This window comes from Herpailurus yagouaroundi, unplaced genomic scaffold, assembly GCF_014898765.1.
Source record: "Herpailurus yagouaroundi ecotype Mexico unplaced genomic scaffold, PumYag 191, whole genome shotgun sequence".
Lineage (NCBI taxonomy): Eukaryota > Metazoa > Chordata > Mammalia > Carnivora > Felidae > Herpailurus > Herpailurus yagouaroundi.
In genome coordinates this window covers 1,430,007-1,447,866 of record NW_024412422.1, presented here as the reverse complement: position 1 = coordinate 1,447,866, position 17,860 = coordinate 1,430,007, and the positions used below count along the sequence as shown (strand labels likewise).

Sequence of the window (17,860 nt, the reverse complement as noted above, 5' to 3'; positions counted from 1 at the left end):
GGGACATCTGGCCATCCAGTTGTGACACCCCCTCCCCTGCTCACCCCCTCTAGCCTTTCACAGCTCCTCACGTCAGGCATCACAACCGAGTGTAGGAGACAAGTTAGCAGACCCCAAGGGAGGGCAGGAGGGGCTGGCCTGTGGTGGAGGGGGCAGGGTGCTATGCCCCACTGCCCCTCCAGGCCCCGCTCCTGGGCTGCATTCTCTGGCTGCCCGCCAGTCCAGCTCTGACCCTCAGGATCTGGGGACCTTTTCCAGCTCACTGTTCCCTGAGAACTGGGCCTCTTTCTGGAGCTGATCACAGCTTGAATTTCATTCTATTCTAGGTTTGTGCTTGGAAAATCCCCCTCTTGCCCAATTCCACTTTTCAGACCTCAGGTTCACTTCCATGTGTCCTCCACAGTGTGAGCGGGGGCACCCACCAGGCTGAAGAGGTAGCAGAGCTGACAAGCTTTTTCTTCTGGGTGCACTCTGGCCAAGTAAACTCCGGGGCTGTGACACCCCCTGGTGGTTAATGCTGGGAAGTGCCACTGTCCGGGCCAGAAAAGCGGCGACCTGGCCCCTGAGGCTCAAGGTACCGAAGGATAATGTTTGGTATGGGTCTGCCCCGCCCCTCACCCACCCTCCCACTGGGCTCTCATGAAAATTCTGAGGCTAGCTCCAGCACCTGAGGGGTAAAGACCTCTGAATCCCACCTCTTCACCCTTCCCCACCTGACAGCTCCATTTCACACACACAGGATGCTGAGGTCCAGGGATATGGGAGCCTGGCTGGCAAGGCTGCCCAGAGCCTGATGGTGTGGCCCCCATTTATTGCACTGCTTTGTCACTCACAGGGGAAGCAAATCCCCTTAAAGTCCCACTTTGGTCCCAGCGGACATCTCATCCTTAGGTCACCAGTCAGCCTTGCCCGCCCTGAGTACTCAGTAGCCAGCAGGCTCCCCGCCTTTCCTGGAATCTGAGGCAGCTGCCCAGCCACCAGCCGTGTGGACAATGGCCTGTACCACAGCGATGAAGTTGGAAGTGACCTCAGCGTGGTGGTGCCGGGTCTTCAGGGCTGCAACCACCGCCTGGAGGTGGGAGGGGATAGAGAGGCCTCAGCAGGGCCCAAGATGCCATGTGAACCACACAGACCCACACTGAAACACACAGGTAGTGTCATTTCTGCCCCAGTGGCCAGGAAGAGCAAGTTGGGGGCAGACGGTCCTATTGGGTCTCACCGGAGCAGGTAGACTGACTCATATCCCACAGGGGTTCAAGATGGCCCAGGCAGTAGGTGTGAAGGTATCTGCCCCAGGCAGAGGGGCAGTCTACTCCATGATGACTCAGGAGATCCAGGCCTCCCTCCCAGGACACCTTGTGACCCCCACCTTGTGACTATTTCTTTGACTCTTTACCCACCTGGTCAGTGTCTTTCTCCAGGGTCGTGGTGTTAGGCAGAAGCTGGTTGTGCAGTCGGGGCTCCTCTACTGCCCGCTTCACATCGTAGCCAAACCACAGGCTATGGATGATGGCCTAGGGTGGCGGGGGGGGGGGGGGGCGGGGAGGGGGTCAGTGTGGTCCAGGGACAGGGGCTGGGGGGATAAATGGGTGATACCTACCAGCGCAGTGGCTGTGGTGATTTTCGTGCCCCCGGAGGCACCCACCACCATGCGGACCTGGCCATCCCGGCCCACGATGATCGCTGGACACATGGATGAGAGTGGCTGCTTCCCTGTGATCACCAGGTGGATGGGTGGGGACAGAGATACTGGTCAGCTGCCTGCCCAGGACACCAGCCCTCTCCCCACCTGAGCCCCCTGCCCCACACCTGGTTTGATGAAGTTGGCTGGTGAGGGGGGCACCCCGAACTGGTTGGTGATGTTGGGGGAGCTGAAGTCATCCATTTCATCATTGAAGAGGATCCCACTGACCCGTGATCGTACCTTAGAACCGAAGCTGAAGACCAGCTGAGTCAGCCAGCTATGGAGAACCCAGCCCCACCCTGCCCAGCCCCTACCCACCCCCCAAAGCTCCAGCTCTCTCCCGGTGAGGCTGAGGGTACATGTTCTACCAAGGTGGGGCCTCAGTTCCCACCATGAAAGAGGTCGATGGAGCCCCCTTCTAGGACATGCAAGCAGCCCCCAGACCACCCAGGTCACCCGGCAGCCCCTACTAGAGGTTGATGGTGCTGGTGGCCGACACAGCGCTGCCGTCCTCTGCGACCACGGACAGGTGGGCAGTGCCACCATCATCAGGCGTGTAGAACTCAGGCTCATAGTAGGGGAACGGGTGAGTGGTATCATCAGAGATCCGGGCCCGGAGCTGGGCGGCAAAGAACTCGGAGCTCATGTTGCGGACCACCTGCCGAGACCCCAGAGCTGGCCTGAGGAGGTGGGGGGGGGGTGGGGAGGGGGCACAGGCTTGTGCGAGCAGCTCTTGGGAAGCCCCCAACATGGCCCTGACCACAACCCTCCTGCACCCTCAACATCACATGGCCCTCTGATCCCCTCTTTCCAGCCTTTGTACTGCAGTCCAGAAATTCAGTATTTATCTGTCCACCCACAACACCCCACTCTTGCAGCATTCAATCATTCATTCATTCATGGAGCTTGTGCTGTGTGCTTGGATCAACAGGGAACAGACGTACAGATCCCAGCCCTCCTGGCAGGGAAGACCAAGTCAGGCAGGGACATGTTGGAAAGAACAAGCCAGGTAAAGGGGATAGGGAGGGATAAGGTGGGGACCAAGTGGTCAGGGAGGGCTTCTCAGAAGAGGTGGTATCTGAAAAGAGCTGTGAATATGGCCTGAGTGATAAAATGCAAAGGCCCTGAGGCAGGCCTGGAGTGATAGAGGGTGAATAGGGTCAAGGTGGTAGAAAATGTCAACAGGGGCTGATCCTATAAGTCTTCATAAGCCCTATAAGGACTTTGGCTTTTGCTCTGAGCCACCTGGTCCTGGGACAGAAGAGTGACCACACTGGTGAGTCACAGGACCCCTCTGGCAGCTATGTGAAGGTATAAGGGTAGAACCCAACTGGGAGGCTATGACATCAAACATCAACCATGTGAGAGATGGTAGCTGGCCCAGCTGGGAGAGAATCAATGGCCCCAGTGTCTTCAATCCAGAGTGCCCATTAGCTGAGGAGATGAACACTGCAGATGGCCAGTGTAGGAGACAGTCAAGAGCTTGATTTTGAACAGGTGCCCTTGGGACCCTGAAGAGCCTGTCTCAGGTGGGTGGTAGACCTACATGTGGGCAAGATCAGGCTGAGGGATAAACATGGAGCCATTAGCTTCTGGTGGCTGCTTAAAGCCATGAGTCTGGGGGCACCTGGGTGGCTCAGTTGGTTGAGCATCTGACTCTTCATTTGTGGCTCAGGTCATGATTCCAGGGTCATGGGATTGAGCCCTGCATCGGGTTCTGTGCTGAGCACGGAGTTTGCTTAAGATTCTCCCTCTCTCTCTCTCTCTCTCTCTGTCCCTCTCCCCAGCTTGTGTGCTCTAAAAAAAAACACAAGCAAAAAAACAAAAACAAAAACAAAACAAACAAACAAACAAAAACTTTAAAAAAAAAGCCATGACCCTGAATAGGGTCCCCACAGTGATGAGGACAGAGAAAGAGGAGAGTAGATGAGACAGGAGCCAACAAGGAAGGCCCCTGGGGACTAAGCAAAGGAAATGCCTCCAGAATTTTCCAGTAACATCCCACAGGGAAAATGTTCAGCCTGAATCTACTCCTAAGAAAACACAAAGTCAAATCCAGGATGTGGAGTGATTCTGCAAGATGACTGCCTTGGGCTTTAAAAATCAGCAAAAGAGCCAAGAGGCCTAGTGTAGGCTCAGAAACCAGAGGGACATAAACAGCAACTGTAAGGTATGAGTTGGATGGGCTCTGGACCTAACAATCCTGGAACTGTTGGGAATACAGGTATCTAACAGGTCAAGTCCTCTCAATGTCAGGGAATAGGAGTCCTCAGTTTTAGGAGCGACAACCCAAAGTGTGATATCAGTGACTGACCATCTGATACCCCAAAAAACACATGCATATTGATAAAGGGGTAGATGGAGGCAGAGAGAGAGGAAGGAAATGTGGCAAAAGCCTACAACTTTGCAAAATGAAAAGCTGAGCAAAGGAGGTGGTAAACTGTGTGAGATGCTGCAGTAGGGTGCCCAAAGGGGAAACTGAGGCTGGACTCAGGGGGCAGGGTGAGGGGTCATGGTGGGGGGTGGTGGTGGAGCAAGAAGGGCACAGCCTGATGGGAGAGGACTTGAGAAAGGGACAAAGTGGCCAAGTTTGCTCTGAGCAGAAGCCAAGGAATGGGGTCAGCAGCTGAAGGTTCTGAAGCAACAAGAGTATGATTCTCGCTCCAGAATGATCTGTCTGAAAGGACAGACTGGGAACGCCAGAGGCAGAGCAGTGTTGCAGGAGAGACTTGCCGAGTCAGCAAGTGCATGAGCAGAGGAGCTGGCCTTAGCCAGGCCAAATGGCAGATAGGGGTGCGATACAGCAGCCTCAGGGATATGAGACACCGGGTCACCGGCTGCAGTCGGGAGTAGTACAAAATGCTCATTGGGGAAAAAAAAGAGATCCGGGAAAGCAGAGAGGCTGCTGGGCAGCTGAGAGGCACAGGCCAGTGTGAGGGAATCTGCAGGTCTACCGCGGAATGGGTGATCCGAGTAGGTAAGGAGGGCGGTGATGGGAGTCTTGATGGAGGCCCAGCCTGGATCTGGCAGTGAGTGGGTTGGACTGTGCAGGATCCGGGTAGGGCCTAGGACACATTAGCTCCTGGGTGTGACCACAGAACCAGTGGCCGAGGCCCAGAGCATTGCTCCTCTCCCCCTCAGCCATCCTCCTCATTACCCTTGAGGGTTGCAACGTCCCCATGCATTCCCCACCTCAGCACCGAACACTCCAAACCCTTCCAGGACAAGGGTACAGCCCCCAAGGTGGGAGCACAGACACAGGTAGGGGACACTAATTACTCATTGTCAAGTCTGTCATACTGTGAGCTCCGTGTGGCAGAGGGCCAAACTCGGGCGTCACCAGGCCATCCCAGCACATGGTAGGTCCACCACCAAAGTTGGTGGTGAAAGCATGCATGAGGCTGGGGTGGTCCCAGGAAGCCCTCCTCACACATCCATGGCAGGCCCTCCCGCACCCATCACGGGCCACCCCCTGCCTCTTACCTCCATCATATTGACAAACTTGGGGTCCCCAAGCAGGGTCCTCTTGGCATAGGCAAACCGGAAGGCCTCCACGATGCGGTGGTAGGTGAGACCCTTCTGTTCGGGTGTCTCCACACTCGCTGGGGAGAAGTTGTACCCTGGTTGAGCAGAGATGGGGGCATGTTAGCAGTCCCGGGGCCCTCTGCCGAGACAGCTGGGTGCCCCAGGGTAGGCTCACACCTCCCTGAATCACTTGGCCCAACTTGAGAAGGGAAATGCGTAATAAAAACCAGTGGACACTTTGGAGGAATGTAAGAATGGAATGAGTAAGGGACCCCTGGGCCTGGGATGACCACTTAGATTTACCAGATGCGTCCTCTGGACCAGCATGGCTATTCCCACCCCAGGACACTGCTCTGTACCTTTTTAGCTCCCAACCATTCCTCCTCCTCCTCCAGCCCCTGATCTTCGCCTCTCACAGCCCTGGTCACTCTGCACCGCCTCTTGCGGAGCCACGGTGGGAGGGCTCACCCTTGAGGATGTTGAGGATGAGAGCCAGCACCGGCCCACTGAGTGGGGCACTGGGCACATAGAGCTGGGCGTCCCCGAGGCTGATGTTCAGTGGCTGCTCTATCAGCTCAGCACGGTAGTTGTTCAGGTCCTCGGTGGTCATAATGCCCCCTGCAATGAGACAGCAGCTCAATGGGTGGACACAGGGATGGGGCCCCCAATCTGAGGGGAGCACAGCACCATCACGCTGAAAGCCCTGCCCACTCTTGAGGGCCCTCCTCCTCCCCCTCCCCACTGCCCCATCTGCCAGTCCCTCTGTGCTCCCTGATGATACCACCTCTCCACTGCCAGGCTCAGGCCATCTGCCCTCTATCTGTTTGCCCCACTGGCCTCCAGGTCTGCCTTCTCTCCTCTTGGCGGCCAGAGAGTCTTCTCTAAGTGGAAAGTATCTGCTCCCATCTCTCCCCTGCTCAGTCCCATCCTCCAGTGACTACTAATAGGTGGGTGAAAGGAGGCTCTTTAATTCTACAGGGAACTGGCTCCAGAAAGACCAAGTATTTATAGGCTAATTTCCTGCCTCAGTGGTAAAGGTCAACTTGCTAATCACTCTCTTCTGTGTCTCTGACAAAAATAACAGCAGGAAGAAATCCACAGCTGGGGAGGGAGAGGCAGCACCAGGCTTCTTGGCTGAAAGTCATGAGAACTTGTCTCTGCTTGCAGCCCCTCCAGTGCCTCTCTCACCAAGCCCACGCTCATCCACTGTGACCCTCAGGGATAACTAAAGCTCATCCTCTCTGGGCCTTAGCCTATTCCCTCTGCCAGGAAGGCTCTTCCTCTCCCCAAGCTCATCTGTAGCTCAGGTACCACCTCCTGCTTGGGGAAGTCCCCTCAGATCTGCATTTCAATGCTTCCTCAGCTCCAGTTCCAGCCTAGACCTTCATTTAACTTACAGAGGACTTTCCCTCGTGAACTGCACTGGTCTCTCAGTTTTGACCTAACCAAGATCTATGGATCTATGTGGCCTGTCACTGACTGCAGACATGTCTGTGACCCCCCCTCCCCCCCAGCTCCAGGCACTGCCCGAGGGCCCAATGCCCAGGTCGGGCAGGAGCAGAGGACCTAAGTCCTCTGAGCTCTGGCTCAGAGCTCCTGCTGCTGAGTTCCTTGCCTAGGGTCCCTGAGGTTGCCCACTTACCAGCCTCCTGGATGTCCTTGACAATCTGGGCTGTGAGGCTCCCGTTGTAGAAGGCCTGGGCTCCCTCCAAGGCCAGCGTCTCGTACGTGTTGGCCAGCTGCGGCATGGTCAGTCTGTCCCCCTCCCGCAGCACCTTCCCATCCCGGCAGAACACCTCACTGGGGCAGAGGGGCTCCCGTGAGGCAGGCAGGCAGGGTGGATTCGGCCAGCCATTCCCACCCAACCACACAGGAGATCAAAGGAAGGGCAGTGAGCTCCTGTCCACAGGTGAGTCATCCTCTGGTGTCCAGCCAATGCTTCCTAGAGTCCCTTGCCACTCAGGACTCACAAGCCGGGACCCCAGGCACCAGGCTCAGAATGTGATCCCACACACATTGGGAAAGGCTTTTATATCCTAGACCTCATCCCTCTGCCAGTCATTCATGGCATGCAGGGACCTTGGGCCACATCTGCCCAGCCTGTGCCCCAGGGCAGGCCAGCACCCACAGACATACCACAGTGCAGGCTGTTCCTCGATGACAGCCCTGTCTTTCTCCAGGGCTGCCGCCAAGCCCTTCCCCACAGGGAAGCCCTGGCGGGCCAGCTGGATGCTGGGCTGAAAGAGGTGAGCCCAGGGCAGCCGCCCATGCCGCTGGTGGGCCAACTCATAGCCTCGGATCTCACCGGGAACTGCCACCGACAGCCCCCCTGCAGAGGGACAGGAAGACAGTTAGTGGCTCCAGTCAGGGGACATCAGGAGGGGTGTTCTCCCTCAGCAGCAACCTAGGCACAGTCTCCAGATGGGATCAGTGAGGTTTAGGAAGGAAATGGAATTGTCATATGTGGACTCCGCTGGCAAGAGTGTAGATTGGCCAGGGATATGTGACAAGGCCACAGTCCTGCTGTCCCAGGACTAGATGTCTGCCTCTGCAGGTGCTACCAGGTTTGAAATCCTGTGCCAGGCCCACAGTTGCACAACAAGACTGTGGGGAAGCCAGACCCTTACCATCTCTTAGTCTGAGCCTCCTAGCCCACAAGGCCTCTCATCCCATAAGACTCAAGGGGTCCACCGGAACCCACCAAAGTCCCCAGGGCAAGCCCAGGCCACCCTCGATACTGAGCCAGTTCCAAGGCAAGGCCTCTACCTTCCTCCCTTCTACTGTCCCAGACCCAGGACCTGAGCCCGACTCCCTGCCCTATATGTACCCTCACTGGGTTTCAGTTTCCCCATCTGACCATAAAGAGTTTTGTCTCTTGCAGCTGACTTTAGAGGAGCCCACAATTCCACTGGAAACAGACTCCTGGACCCTGCTCCCCACCCACCCCATGGCCCACTATGCCCTAAGCTGGGCACTGATACAGAAAGGCCCTTGCTCCCAGACACCTTCTTGCTTTCACCCCTGGATGACCAGGGCCATTTCAGCTACACTCAGGCTAGGTGACTGCAGCTCTGGAACTACCTCTCCCATCCTGAGGTTGGGCACAAGGTTCTGAGAGCCAGGTTGTTATGGTCTGTATGTCTGCACATTTCAGAAGGTCTGACACCCGGCCCATGATTCCTGCCACCTTAAAAAAAAATGCTGCCCTGATCTTGGGCTAATAGGTCTCAGACCACCCTGCTAACCAAGGTGCAGTGACCCCCACACTGCCAGACCAGGGTCCTCTCTCAACTTTACCTTACTTAGCCCGTCACTCCTCCAGTGTCACCTCTGCATCCCACATGCGAGGCTCTGTTAGGGTCTCCTCTGTCTACACTCACCGTATTGGTGACCTCCCCCAGATCAGGGCTTCAAATTTCATGTATGTGCTGCCAGTTCTAAATTTACTCTCTGGCCTGGCCTGCTCCCCCGATGGCCTGATCTGAGGATGCACCTGCCCATGAGAAAGGCATCTCAAACTTAACACACTCAAAACCCAACTCCGGACTGTCACCCAAACCCACTGCCCCACAGCCTTGCTGGCCTCTGTTAGGGGCACCCCATGCTTCCAGGTGCAGATCAAAGACCAGGGGTCATCCAGGACTCTTGGTATAGGAGTTGGTGTCACACCCGACCTCTCAGCAAATGCACAGGCTCCACCTTCTAGGTATGTTGAATACCAACCACCTCCCAACACCCTCATCTCTCCGTGGTCATCGTGGTGACCTCCTGACGGGTCACCTGATGGGCAGACAGCTTGCTCCCTGCCCCTTCTGCAGCTGCCCAAGGGGTTCAGCCAGACATAGGCCAGATCTACCCCCACAAACACCCCAGGGGCCACTGCTACCTCTCTTGGACAAGAGACAGGGTCTTCACAATGACCCATAAGGTCTGACACCACCTGAGCCATTCTGACCCTGGGGTCGCCCATTGCAGCCTTGCTAGTTCCCACAGTTCTCTGTCCCATCTTCCCATGTGGGTCACTTGCTCTTCCCCCAGACACCTGCACAGCTATCCTCACCCACTCCAGACCCTGGGTCTTTGCCCAGACACCTCCCCCGTGACCAGGCTACACTTGGTGAACTGCACGCCTTCCAGCCCTTCCCACCTCTGCTGTTCTGGTACCACCTGGCTTGGCTGGGCCACGGATTTTATCTGTTGCCTTTGTTTTGTCCCCAGGCTTGGGGAACAACCCCTGACATTTTAAGAGATTCCCAATAAGTCCTCGTTAAATAAGTGAATTCCGAGCATCCACAAGGTGCTAAGTCTGTAAGATTCCAGCAATCACACTGAATGATTTCATTTCTACACATTCTGAGTCTCCCAGGGGATATAAAAATTCAAAGAGGCTGTATGTTGGAGGAGACTCCAACGGGGCTGCTCACAGGGCCTCACCCAGGGCCCTGGCCCGAGGGGCAGAGCCTGCAACTGGGGATCAGACCTGCTATGGCCAACAGCCCCCTCCTCCTGCCTCTAATCTCCTATCCTGTTTTCCTCCTATCCTCCTTTTGGGTCCTTGGAGCAGCAACCCCTGCTGGCCACTGGCTTCCCCTCAACTGCATGGGGAGGTTGGGGGCCTCTTCTCTGCATGAAGGCCTTGTTAAAAAGATAGACTCGACTGCGTTTTTGGAGCTATCTCCACAAAATGAACGAATAAATGAAAGTCTTGGATGCCTTTGAAAAATTCAGGACTTTGACAGCCCAGGTTCAATTTGGGCCTCAGCACCATCCAGCTGTGTGACCTCAGTTGGTTTGCATGACCTCTCTGGACCTATAAAATAAGAATCAACACAGCACTCCCCCTGACTCCCAAGCATACAGGGAGGATTCAAGGGGCCCACTGGTGAAAACAGCTAAGCAGCATGCTGGCCCCAGTGCCCCCTGATAGGTGCAAACTGTTGAAATAATAATTATTCTCTCCATGCCCTAGCACCCTGGAGAGGCCTGAGTGGAAATAACAGAAGCTCCATGTCTTCACCCTCGGGAGGGTGTTGTCGGGCCAGGAAGGGTTGGATGGGAAGGGTGCACATCAGCACTGCCAGAACTGTCCCCAGCACCAGACAGGGGCATGCCCATGCCTTCCCGGCAGCTCACCCCAGCTCTGCACCCACACCTGAACTTGCACCTCACCTTTCTGTGACTGCTCCGGGCTGTTGAACATGCCTTCGGAGGCCAGCCCAGGGGCCACCTCACGGGCGTTGATGATCTCAACTTTTCCTAGAAGGAGAAGAAGGTGGGCAGTCCGGACCAACACCAACCCCTCACCCCGTGTGAGCCCAGGGGCCACCCGGCTCTGCTTGCCCCCAGCCCACGTCCAGCCTGAGATGGACAGCCCCTGCCAATTACCTCCCCTACTCCCCGTGGGCACTCACGCGTGGTGCTGTTGTAGATGGTGAGGAACAGGCCGCCCCCGATGCCCATGCTGTGGGCGTTCATGAGCCCCACACACAGCAGGGCCGCAATGGCAGCATCCACCGCCGAGCCACCGTCCCTCAGCATGTCCCTACCGGCAGCAGGTGGTGGGGAGTGAGCACCTGCGGGCTCCCCAACCCCCCCAACACATGCACACTGCCACCCAACTCCACCCTTTCTGGCCACACTGCCCAAAGGAGGATGGAAGAGGAAACTGTAGTTTTGGTTTTTACATGTCACTCTAAGACCAATGGGCTTATATGTTCTTCCTTTCAAGCAAACAGATGTGCATGACGTTTATAATAGAAAGAAAACAGAAAAACGTTACTTTTTATTAGCAACCTTTTTTGTCTGTTTACGTCTTTTGGGAACTGGTCTTTGTACATAATGTGAGATAGGGGTCTAAAATAGCATAAAACAGCAGTTTATCCAAAGGCACAGAGATCGGAGGAAAGGGACCCAGGGCACCAGGAAATCCACATCCTGCTCTTGGAGTCAGTGTCCCCTTCTGCCCTGACCAGAGGCTGCTGTGGAGGTCCAAGGAAAGGACAGGCAGCTCCATGTGCATCAGACACCCCTTGTCCGGGTAGCTCATGTACAGACAGGGAAACTGAGTCTCAGAGGGATGAGGATCTTGCCCAGATCCACTTCCGGTGGTCCTCCTGTATTCCCACGCCCTGCCTGCTCACCTCCCGATCTCTGAGCAATACTTGGCATCTGTGGCCACAGCTGCCCTGGGGTAGACGTGACTCTGTGGCTTGGAGGTCAAGAGCAGGCAAAGGCACAGGATGATGATGAAGATCACTAGGACCACGGCCAGCAGGGCCAGCACCACATACCGCTTCTTCATGGCTCTGCAAGTACCTGTTGTTTGGGGTCAGGGGAGAGGGCTGGTGGTTAACAGGGTCAGGGGACTGCCACTGGCCTGGCCTTGGGCACATCCTGACCCTCACCACACAGGGCACAGCCAATAGTCAAGCCTCAGAAACATGTCCCTGGGGGCACCTAGGTGGCTCAGTCGGTTAGGCTTCCAACTTCGGCTCGGGTCATGATCTCACCATTCATGAGTTCTAGCCCCGCATGGGGCTCTGTGCTGACAGCTCAGAGCCTGGAGCCTGCTTCAGATTCTGTGTCTCCCTCTCTCTCTGCCCCTCCCCCGCTCATACTCTGTGTGTGTGTCTCTCTTTCTCAAAAATAAATAAACATTAAAAAAAATTTTTTAAAGAAAAAAATATGTCCCTTTGTTTCCTTCCAGCCCCCGGCCACTTACTCTGCCAGAAACTCCCAGCCCCATCTCTCCCTTCCTAAATTGCCCTGCTTATCCTCAAGGCCCCATCCCAGTAAAGACCCCATGTCCAAAAGAAATCTCTCCTGGGAGCCCCCAGATTCCATGTGTCCCACAGTCAGAGCCACTGCCAAGCAGGGAACTCCACCGGGAACAAGCTTGGCCTGATCCCTTCTGTGACCCCCCACCTCAGCCCAGAGCCAGACACCATCCATGGGCCCCCAGAGTGGCCTGCCACAGACCGTGGGGTTCGGCTTCCATTGTACCCTCAAAAAGGACACCCACAATCTCCTTGTAAAATTGTCAGACAAGCTGCCATGGGGCAGGGGCCTACCTTTCTCAGCGGATGGAAGCCCCACACCTTGCCTGGGGAGGTGGCCACAAAAGCCGGGAGGGCTTGGCTGAAACAGCTAAGGAAATAACTGGGGTCTCCCTCACAGACAGTAGGAGATGGTGTCCGCAGAATCTGCTCCAGACAGACACCTCGATCAGGCAGCCTCTTTGCTCTCCTGAAAATCAAGATAGTGTACCTGAAACAGGCCTCACCAGGGAGGTCCTCCCCAGGGAGCTCTGTGAGGTTCCTCTGACCCAGATGAACTCTGGAGTCGAAGAGGAGGCTGTCCGACTCTCCCACATTTGTGTGAAATCTCCAGGCACAGCCGAGAGGGGGTTTGCCCAGAGCAAGGCCCGAGTTCGGTGGTATGAGTGTCATATGACAAAGTGGTGAAGCCCACGTGGGCCAGGCCAAGGAGACGGGGTATGCAGGCTCTCAAGCCAGCTCGTCCCATCTGAGTCTTGCCCCTCGTCTGATGTGGGGCCTTGGGCAAGTCACTGACTACCTGTCCAGTGGGAATGACAGAGGCATCCTGCTTGGGGATGTTGTAGAAATGAAGTGGATTGGAAAGCGTGAAGTGCTAGGTGAGTGTTGGCTATAAATGCCATCAGCTAGTAGGGTGACACCCTGGAGGCCGGCGGTGCAGAAGGAAGCTGGTCAGCCACCTGCTCACTGTTTCCCTGTTGACTCCTTTCCAGGCCATGCAGGGAGGGACAGCAGTGAGCCTTTGGGCTCCTGTGGCGGTGACAGCGGACAAGGGGTGTGACCCCCACAAGGAAGGAGAGGTGTGAGGACAGTGGCAATCTCCGTTACCTCCGAAAGGTGAGTGTCAGCCAATAAGCCCCAGGCTGGGATGCCTCTGGTTCACCTCGTCTCTGTTCAGGGGTCTGAGCTCCAGGGCCAGACACAGTGTCCCAGAGATGGTCTAGGAGTGGAGTCTCACTTGCACGGAGCCTGGGAGGGGATAGCCCTCCCACATGGGGGGGCCTCCAGAAGCCAGCATGGAAGGGCTTTCCCCTCCCAGGCTCAGTGGGCAGCCACATAGCAGACCACCACCCTACGTCCCCAGTGGGATTCAAGCCAGCCTTTCTTCTCCATGTTGACTGAATCCAGGCACCACCCTTTGAAAGCTGGACTATAGAGCCTCCTCCCTGCACTCCCTCCTGTCAGTATCACCTGGTCCTCAGTCCTCCAAAAAGCAGCAGAAGGCTCTCTCCAAAGTGCCAACCAGGACTTTCCCCCTACCACTGCTCCAGGGGATAGTCTATGCCCCCGGAGCACACCCTAGAGGCTGGGTCAGGGTTAAGGATTCCCAACAGAGATAGCTATGCTGGGAGGTGTGAGGGGCCTTGGGAGCTGGGCCAGGAACATGTGGGGTCTGTTTCCAGACACAGAACTTTCCCAGCACATGTGGTGGGGGTGGGTGGGGCAGGACAGAAACCAGTGACTCTCTTCCCAGCATGGGCACAGGCACACTTGCCAAGGAGGCCCCCCAGTCCTTGCCCATGGGACACCTTGGGGACATTGTCTCATTTTTCCTGGGCTTGTGGCTGTGAGGTGAGACCACCCCCCTCACGGCCCTCCTTTCTCCCCTCAGGCCCCTGTGGTGATCCAGACATGACTTCCTAAAGTCTGTACTCCAGCCTCCCCTGTCCATCCATCTGTTCGTCCATCCATCCATCTACCCAAGGACCCAAGTGGGCTTCCAGAGGGACAGGGGGCACCCAGCAAGGTTCAGACTGCCAGGGAGTATGGGGAGGGGTGGGCAGTACTGACCCCCATCCCACCTCCCTGGCCAGGGCAGCAAAGACACCAGCCCAGACCCTGCAAGCAGACATCACCAGCCCTGCGGAAGACACCCTGCTGGGGACTGGGCTTCCGTTTCCCAACCCCCCCCCCCCCCACACACACACCCCACATTTTTCCCAAAGACTCACTAAAAGAATGTCCAAGCCCAGAGGTCTGGCTCTCACCCAAATCAGTGTCAGGAAGGGAAACTGAGGCCAGAGAGTAGGTGGGGCACAGCACTTGGCCTCAAACTCCCACACCACTCCTCATGACCCTTGTGGGCTTACCTGAGGCCCGGAGCTGGCAGGGGCCCAGGAAAGCTCCTGGTCCTCGGAAGAAGCTCTAGGCTGGGACACGGCCAGATTTGTCTGCCTGGGAAAATCTGGGCCACAGCTTCAGCCGAACCCCCCCCCCCCATTCCTAGGAGTGGCCCAGAGCCACGCCTGCAGCCCCTGCAGAGCTCCTCAGGGTGCCTCTGAACTGGGATTGGGATCTGGGGGAGGGCACCTCCAAGGAGGAGCAGAGACAAGAAAGGGGCAGGAGAAGGCAGAACTCTCATGCTCACCTAGTCCCAGAGCAGGCAAGAAGCTGGCTGGGAGTCACTCAGCAACCCCATGGGACCGTTGAAAGTGTCTAAGCAGGGTGGAGAGCAGGCTGTCCTCTAAAAGGTCCAGTCTGACAGGGAGGACAGCCCCAGGGGCTGACATTGAGGAAGCAAGGAGACACAGTGACTTGGCCTGTCAGCAGATGACTAAAGTTCACACAACTCTGGGAGGGCCCTGGGTAGGAGATGGGAGGTGTTATGACAGCATGACTTCTGGGGTCCCCAAGGCAGTGGCAGCAGGTGAGGGGTGTGACCCCAACAGGGAAAGAGAGGTGTGGTGCCAGGGGCAAGGAGTCCCCCTCTCTTGGACACAGTTCTCTCCAAAGGGCAGGGTCTCCTGGCGAACACCCCTCCAGCAAGCCCCAGGCTGGGTACACCCCACCCCTGTCAAAGTGTCTGAACTCCAGGGCCAAACACAATGTCCCAGAGATGGTTCCTGAGGCAACGCAGCAGAGGTGCCACCAGCACCAGACCAGAACCAGGACCTGAGAGCCCTCACCACAGCCCTCAAGCAGATGCCAAGGGTGCCTTCCTGGAACACAGCCTGGGGCCTCGCGTCCAGACCGGTTCCACCGCCTATCCGGGAATGTCAGCACCTCGGGCCCAAGAACCCCCCTGAGCAGCCTGGAAAGGCAGGGCCCGGACCACGCCAGAGCTGGTTCAAGCCACGCAGCCCAACAGTGCACACCTGGCCACTTGATACCCGCACCCAAGTTCCTGCATGTCCCTGACCGGGCCAACAAGGAGATCTCAAGCCAGGAGTAGGTGCATGCCCAGCCCAGGGACCTTGGACGCTGCTTTCCATCCCCCTTTGGCCTCCATGTGCCAAGAATAAGGATCAGCCACTCCCTGAGTCATTGCTCCATCCCTAGCTTCCTTGCTAGTTGTATCTAGGCTGCCCAGGAGCCCCCACTGTCCCTATCTGTAACACCTCAGCTATGACCACCCTGCAAGGCTGTGGCAGCTGACAGACAGGAAGAGCTATAGAGGTCTCATTGCCCCTACGGAGTATTGCTGCACACTCTGGGTCGCACAGTCAAAACAGGCCTTGTCTTGTTACCCACTGCCCTTGAACAGGCTTGGGATGGAATCCACCGGACAAATGCACTCCCATGAAATCTTCCATGGCCCCGGGACGGGGCGCCATGACTCAGCTCTTTTCCCCTGGACATCACCTGCAGACCAGGGTGACTGAGAAGATGGACAGGGCAGGCTCCAGGGACCAAGGCCCATAACCTGTCCCTGAGGGCTAGCCACCAGCCAGGATGTCAGGGGATTTGTGTTGCAGGCCAGTCAGCCGGCAGGGGTCTAGAGTGGAGAGACACAGGGCTCTGTCCCTAGCCTAAGCCTGCTTAGCCACTTCCTCCTCGCCTGGGAAGGCATAAGACATGGCAGTGTCAGCAGCAGCTCGAGGGTAGGAAGAAAGTCTGAGCGGGCAGAGGATGGCCCCACCCAACAGGGATCCCAGTAGGGTCCCAACAGGAAAACCGCATCCTGGGGCAAGGTGAGGGACCAAACACTGCGACGGAGCACAGATGAAGCCTAGCAGCAGCTGCAGGCCCCAGAGAGGAGAGTCCGGAGGAAAGGTATCTCATTAAAGGCTGTGTCAACAAACGCCTGAGGTACAGAACCAAGAACCTTCCTTACGTGGTGAGCGTGTCACGTTTTATTCTGGTCAGCCCCCCAACCCCTACATGCTGAAAAGCGACCTGAGGGGAGTCAGTCTGGGGAAACCATGCCACCCTAGAAAAGGCTGCAGGGGCTGGGCTGAAGAGTCTCCTCCAGACCCCATGGCTCCTGTCCTAGGCACAGAAGATGGTAAGCTCCCCGTCCCCAGGAATGTGCAAGCCTCACCCACCAGAGATACTGACTTTGCCATCAGCACCAGCCCCTCCCAGTACACACACACACACAAAGCTGAACCTAGGCTGAGTGGAACAGGTTCCTAGGATGCATCAGAGAGCGGAGCATGAGGAAGCCTAAGGATTCTCTGTTAATCCTCCAACCCATTTGTCACCTGGCTGTGTCACCACCACTTCAGAACCACAGTCCTGGTGCACGGTCCTAGACCCATTCACAGACAGGAAACCAAGGCTTAGGTTGAAGCAACTTGCGCAAGTTCAGCTGGCCCCCGAGGGAGACATGTGGACCAGCAGGTGGGCCCAGAACCCATGCCCCTGGCCCTAACACCACCAGCATCAAGGAATCGTCCCCATCGCTGACCCCAGGCATGAGAACATAGCTCTCAGCAGCTTCCTGAGCCCTGCCCGCCACTGGACTGGAAGCTTACCATTACCCAGGCCTGGATTTGGGATCTGTCTCCCTTGCTGCCCACCCTGGTGGCATAAGGTTGAGAATTAGAAAAAAGTCACCTTCCCCAGTACTTGATAACCGCCATGCCAGATACCTGTTGAAATAGCTAGGCATGCCTGCAATGACCACAAGGTGGTGGGCACCCCCTAGAGTTGTGCAATGACCCTTGCACAACTGAGCCAGTTTCAGGCCCCACCATAGCCACAAACCAGATCCTGGAAAGGGGCAAGCATGGCCAGAGGACCCAGCACCTCAGCCCCCATCATGGGTCCCCTACCCCCATGCTGCCAGATCCTCCTGGGCCTCAGTTTCCCCATGCTGCACCCCTCCCACTTAATTCCAAAGTGTCCCCTTCTTTAGAGCAGTCCAGCAGTTCCACCCGGCCCTCCTCCACCCACCCCACACCTGTGACACAGTGAGCCAGACAGCTTGGACAGGTAGTTTCAACCCCCCTAACCAGACAATAAAAAATCCGAGGCCTCTCCAGCCTGGACCCAGTCTGTGCAGCCCCTCTTCAGGGTCCATTCACACAAGCCCTGTCCCCTTCACCCTGAAGGTCCGCTCACTCCCATTACGCAGGTATATAAACTAAGGCTCCAGTCTCTCCAGAGGAAGAGGCCAGCACATGGCAGAGCTGGGACTGGAACCCAGGCTTCCAGACAGATGCTTCTGGGAGGACCTAGCCTGAGCTACCCCAACCTACAATGTGCAGCAGCTCAGAAAGAATGAGCTGTACTTTGGGGTCACACAGCACTGAGGCACAGCCTGATGCCCCTCCTGGCTCACCTGGCTCTACGCTGGTCCTCCTGCTGCTCTCCAGCACAGGGCTGAGTCCCCAGTGCCCCGCTCTGACCCAGCTCCTCCCCTCCTTCCCCC

At 56.7% G+C, this 17,860-nt stretch overlaps 1 protein-coding gene across 1 annotated transcript; it reads right to left on the bottom strand.

The window, feature by feature from the left end:
- Positions 1-744: 744 nt before the first annotated feature.
- GGT1 (gamma-glutamyltransferase 1) lies at positions 745-17,860 on the bottom strand. Its single transcript, XM_040443556.1, has 14 exons — positions 17,771-17,860; positions 12,280-12,454; positions 11,350-11,524; positions 10,621-10,751; positions 10,379-10,465; positions 7,346-7,538; positions 6,852-7,009; positions 5,678-5,827; positions 5,168-5,304; positions 2,155-2,342; positions 1,810-1,937; positions 1,601-1,713; positions 1,401-1,514; positions 745-1,069 (listed from the first exon to the last, which is right to left on the bottom strand). The coding sequence occupies exons 3-14, from the start codon at positions 11,508-11,510 to the stop codon at positions 923-925; spliced, it is 1,707 nt and encodes a 568-aa protein (XP_040299490.1). The 5' UTR covers positions 11,511-11,524; positions 12,280-12,454; positions 17,771-17,860; the 3' UTR covers positions 745-922.

What these genes read in the sequence shown, in the direction of transcription:
- GGT1 (XM_040443556.1), bottom strand. Translation starts at nt 11,510, where the DNA reads ATGAAGAAGCGGTATGTGGTGCTGGCCCTGCTGGCCGTGGTCCTAGTG. An exon ending in AGTTTGTCAATATGATGGAG is followed by an intron (nt 2,343 to 5,167) that starts GTAAGAGGCAGG and finishes GGGTCTCGGCAG; the next exon opens with GTGGTCCGCAACATGAGCTC. An exon ending in AGCCAACTTCATCAAACCAG is followed by an intron (nt 1,714 to 1,809) that starts GTGTGGGGCAGG and finishes TGGTGATCACAG; the next exon opens with GGAAGCAGCCACTCTCATCC.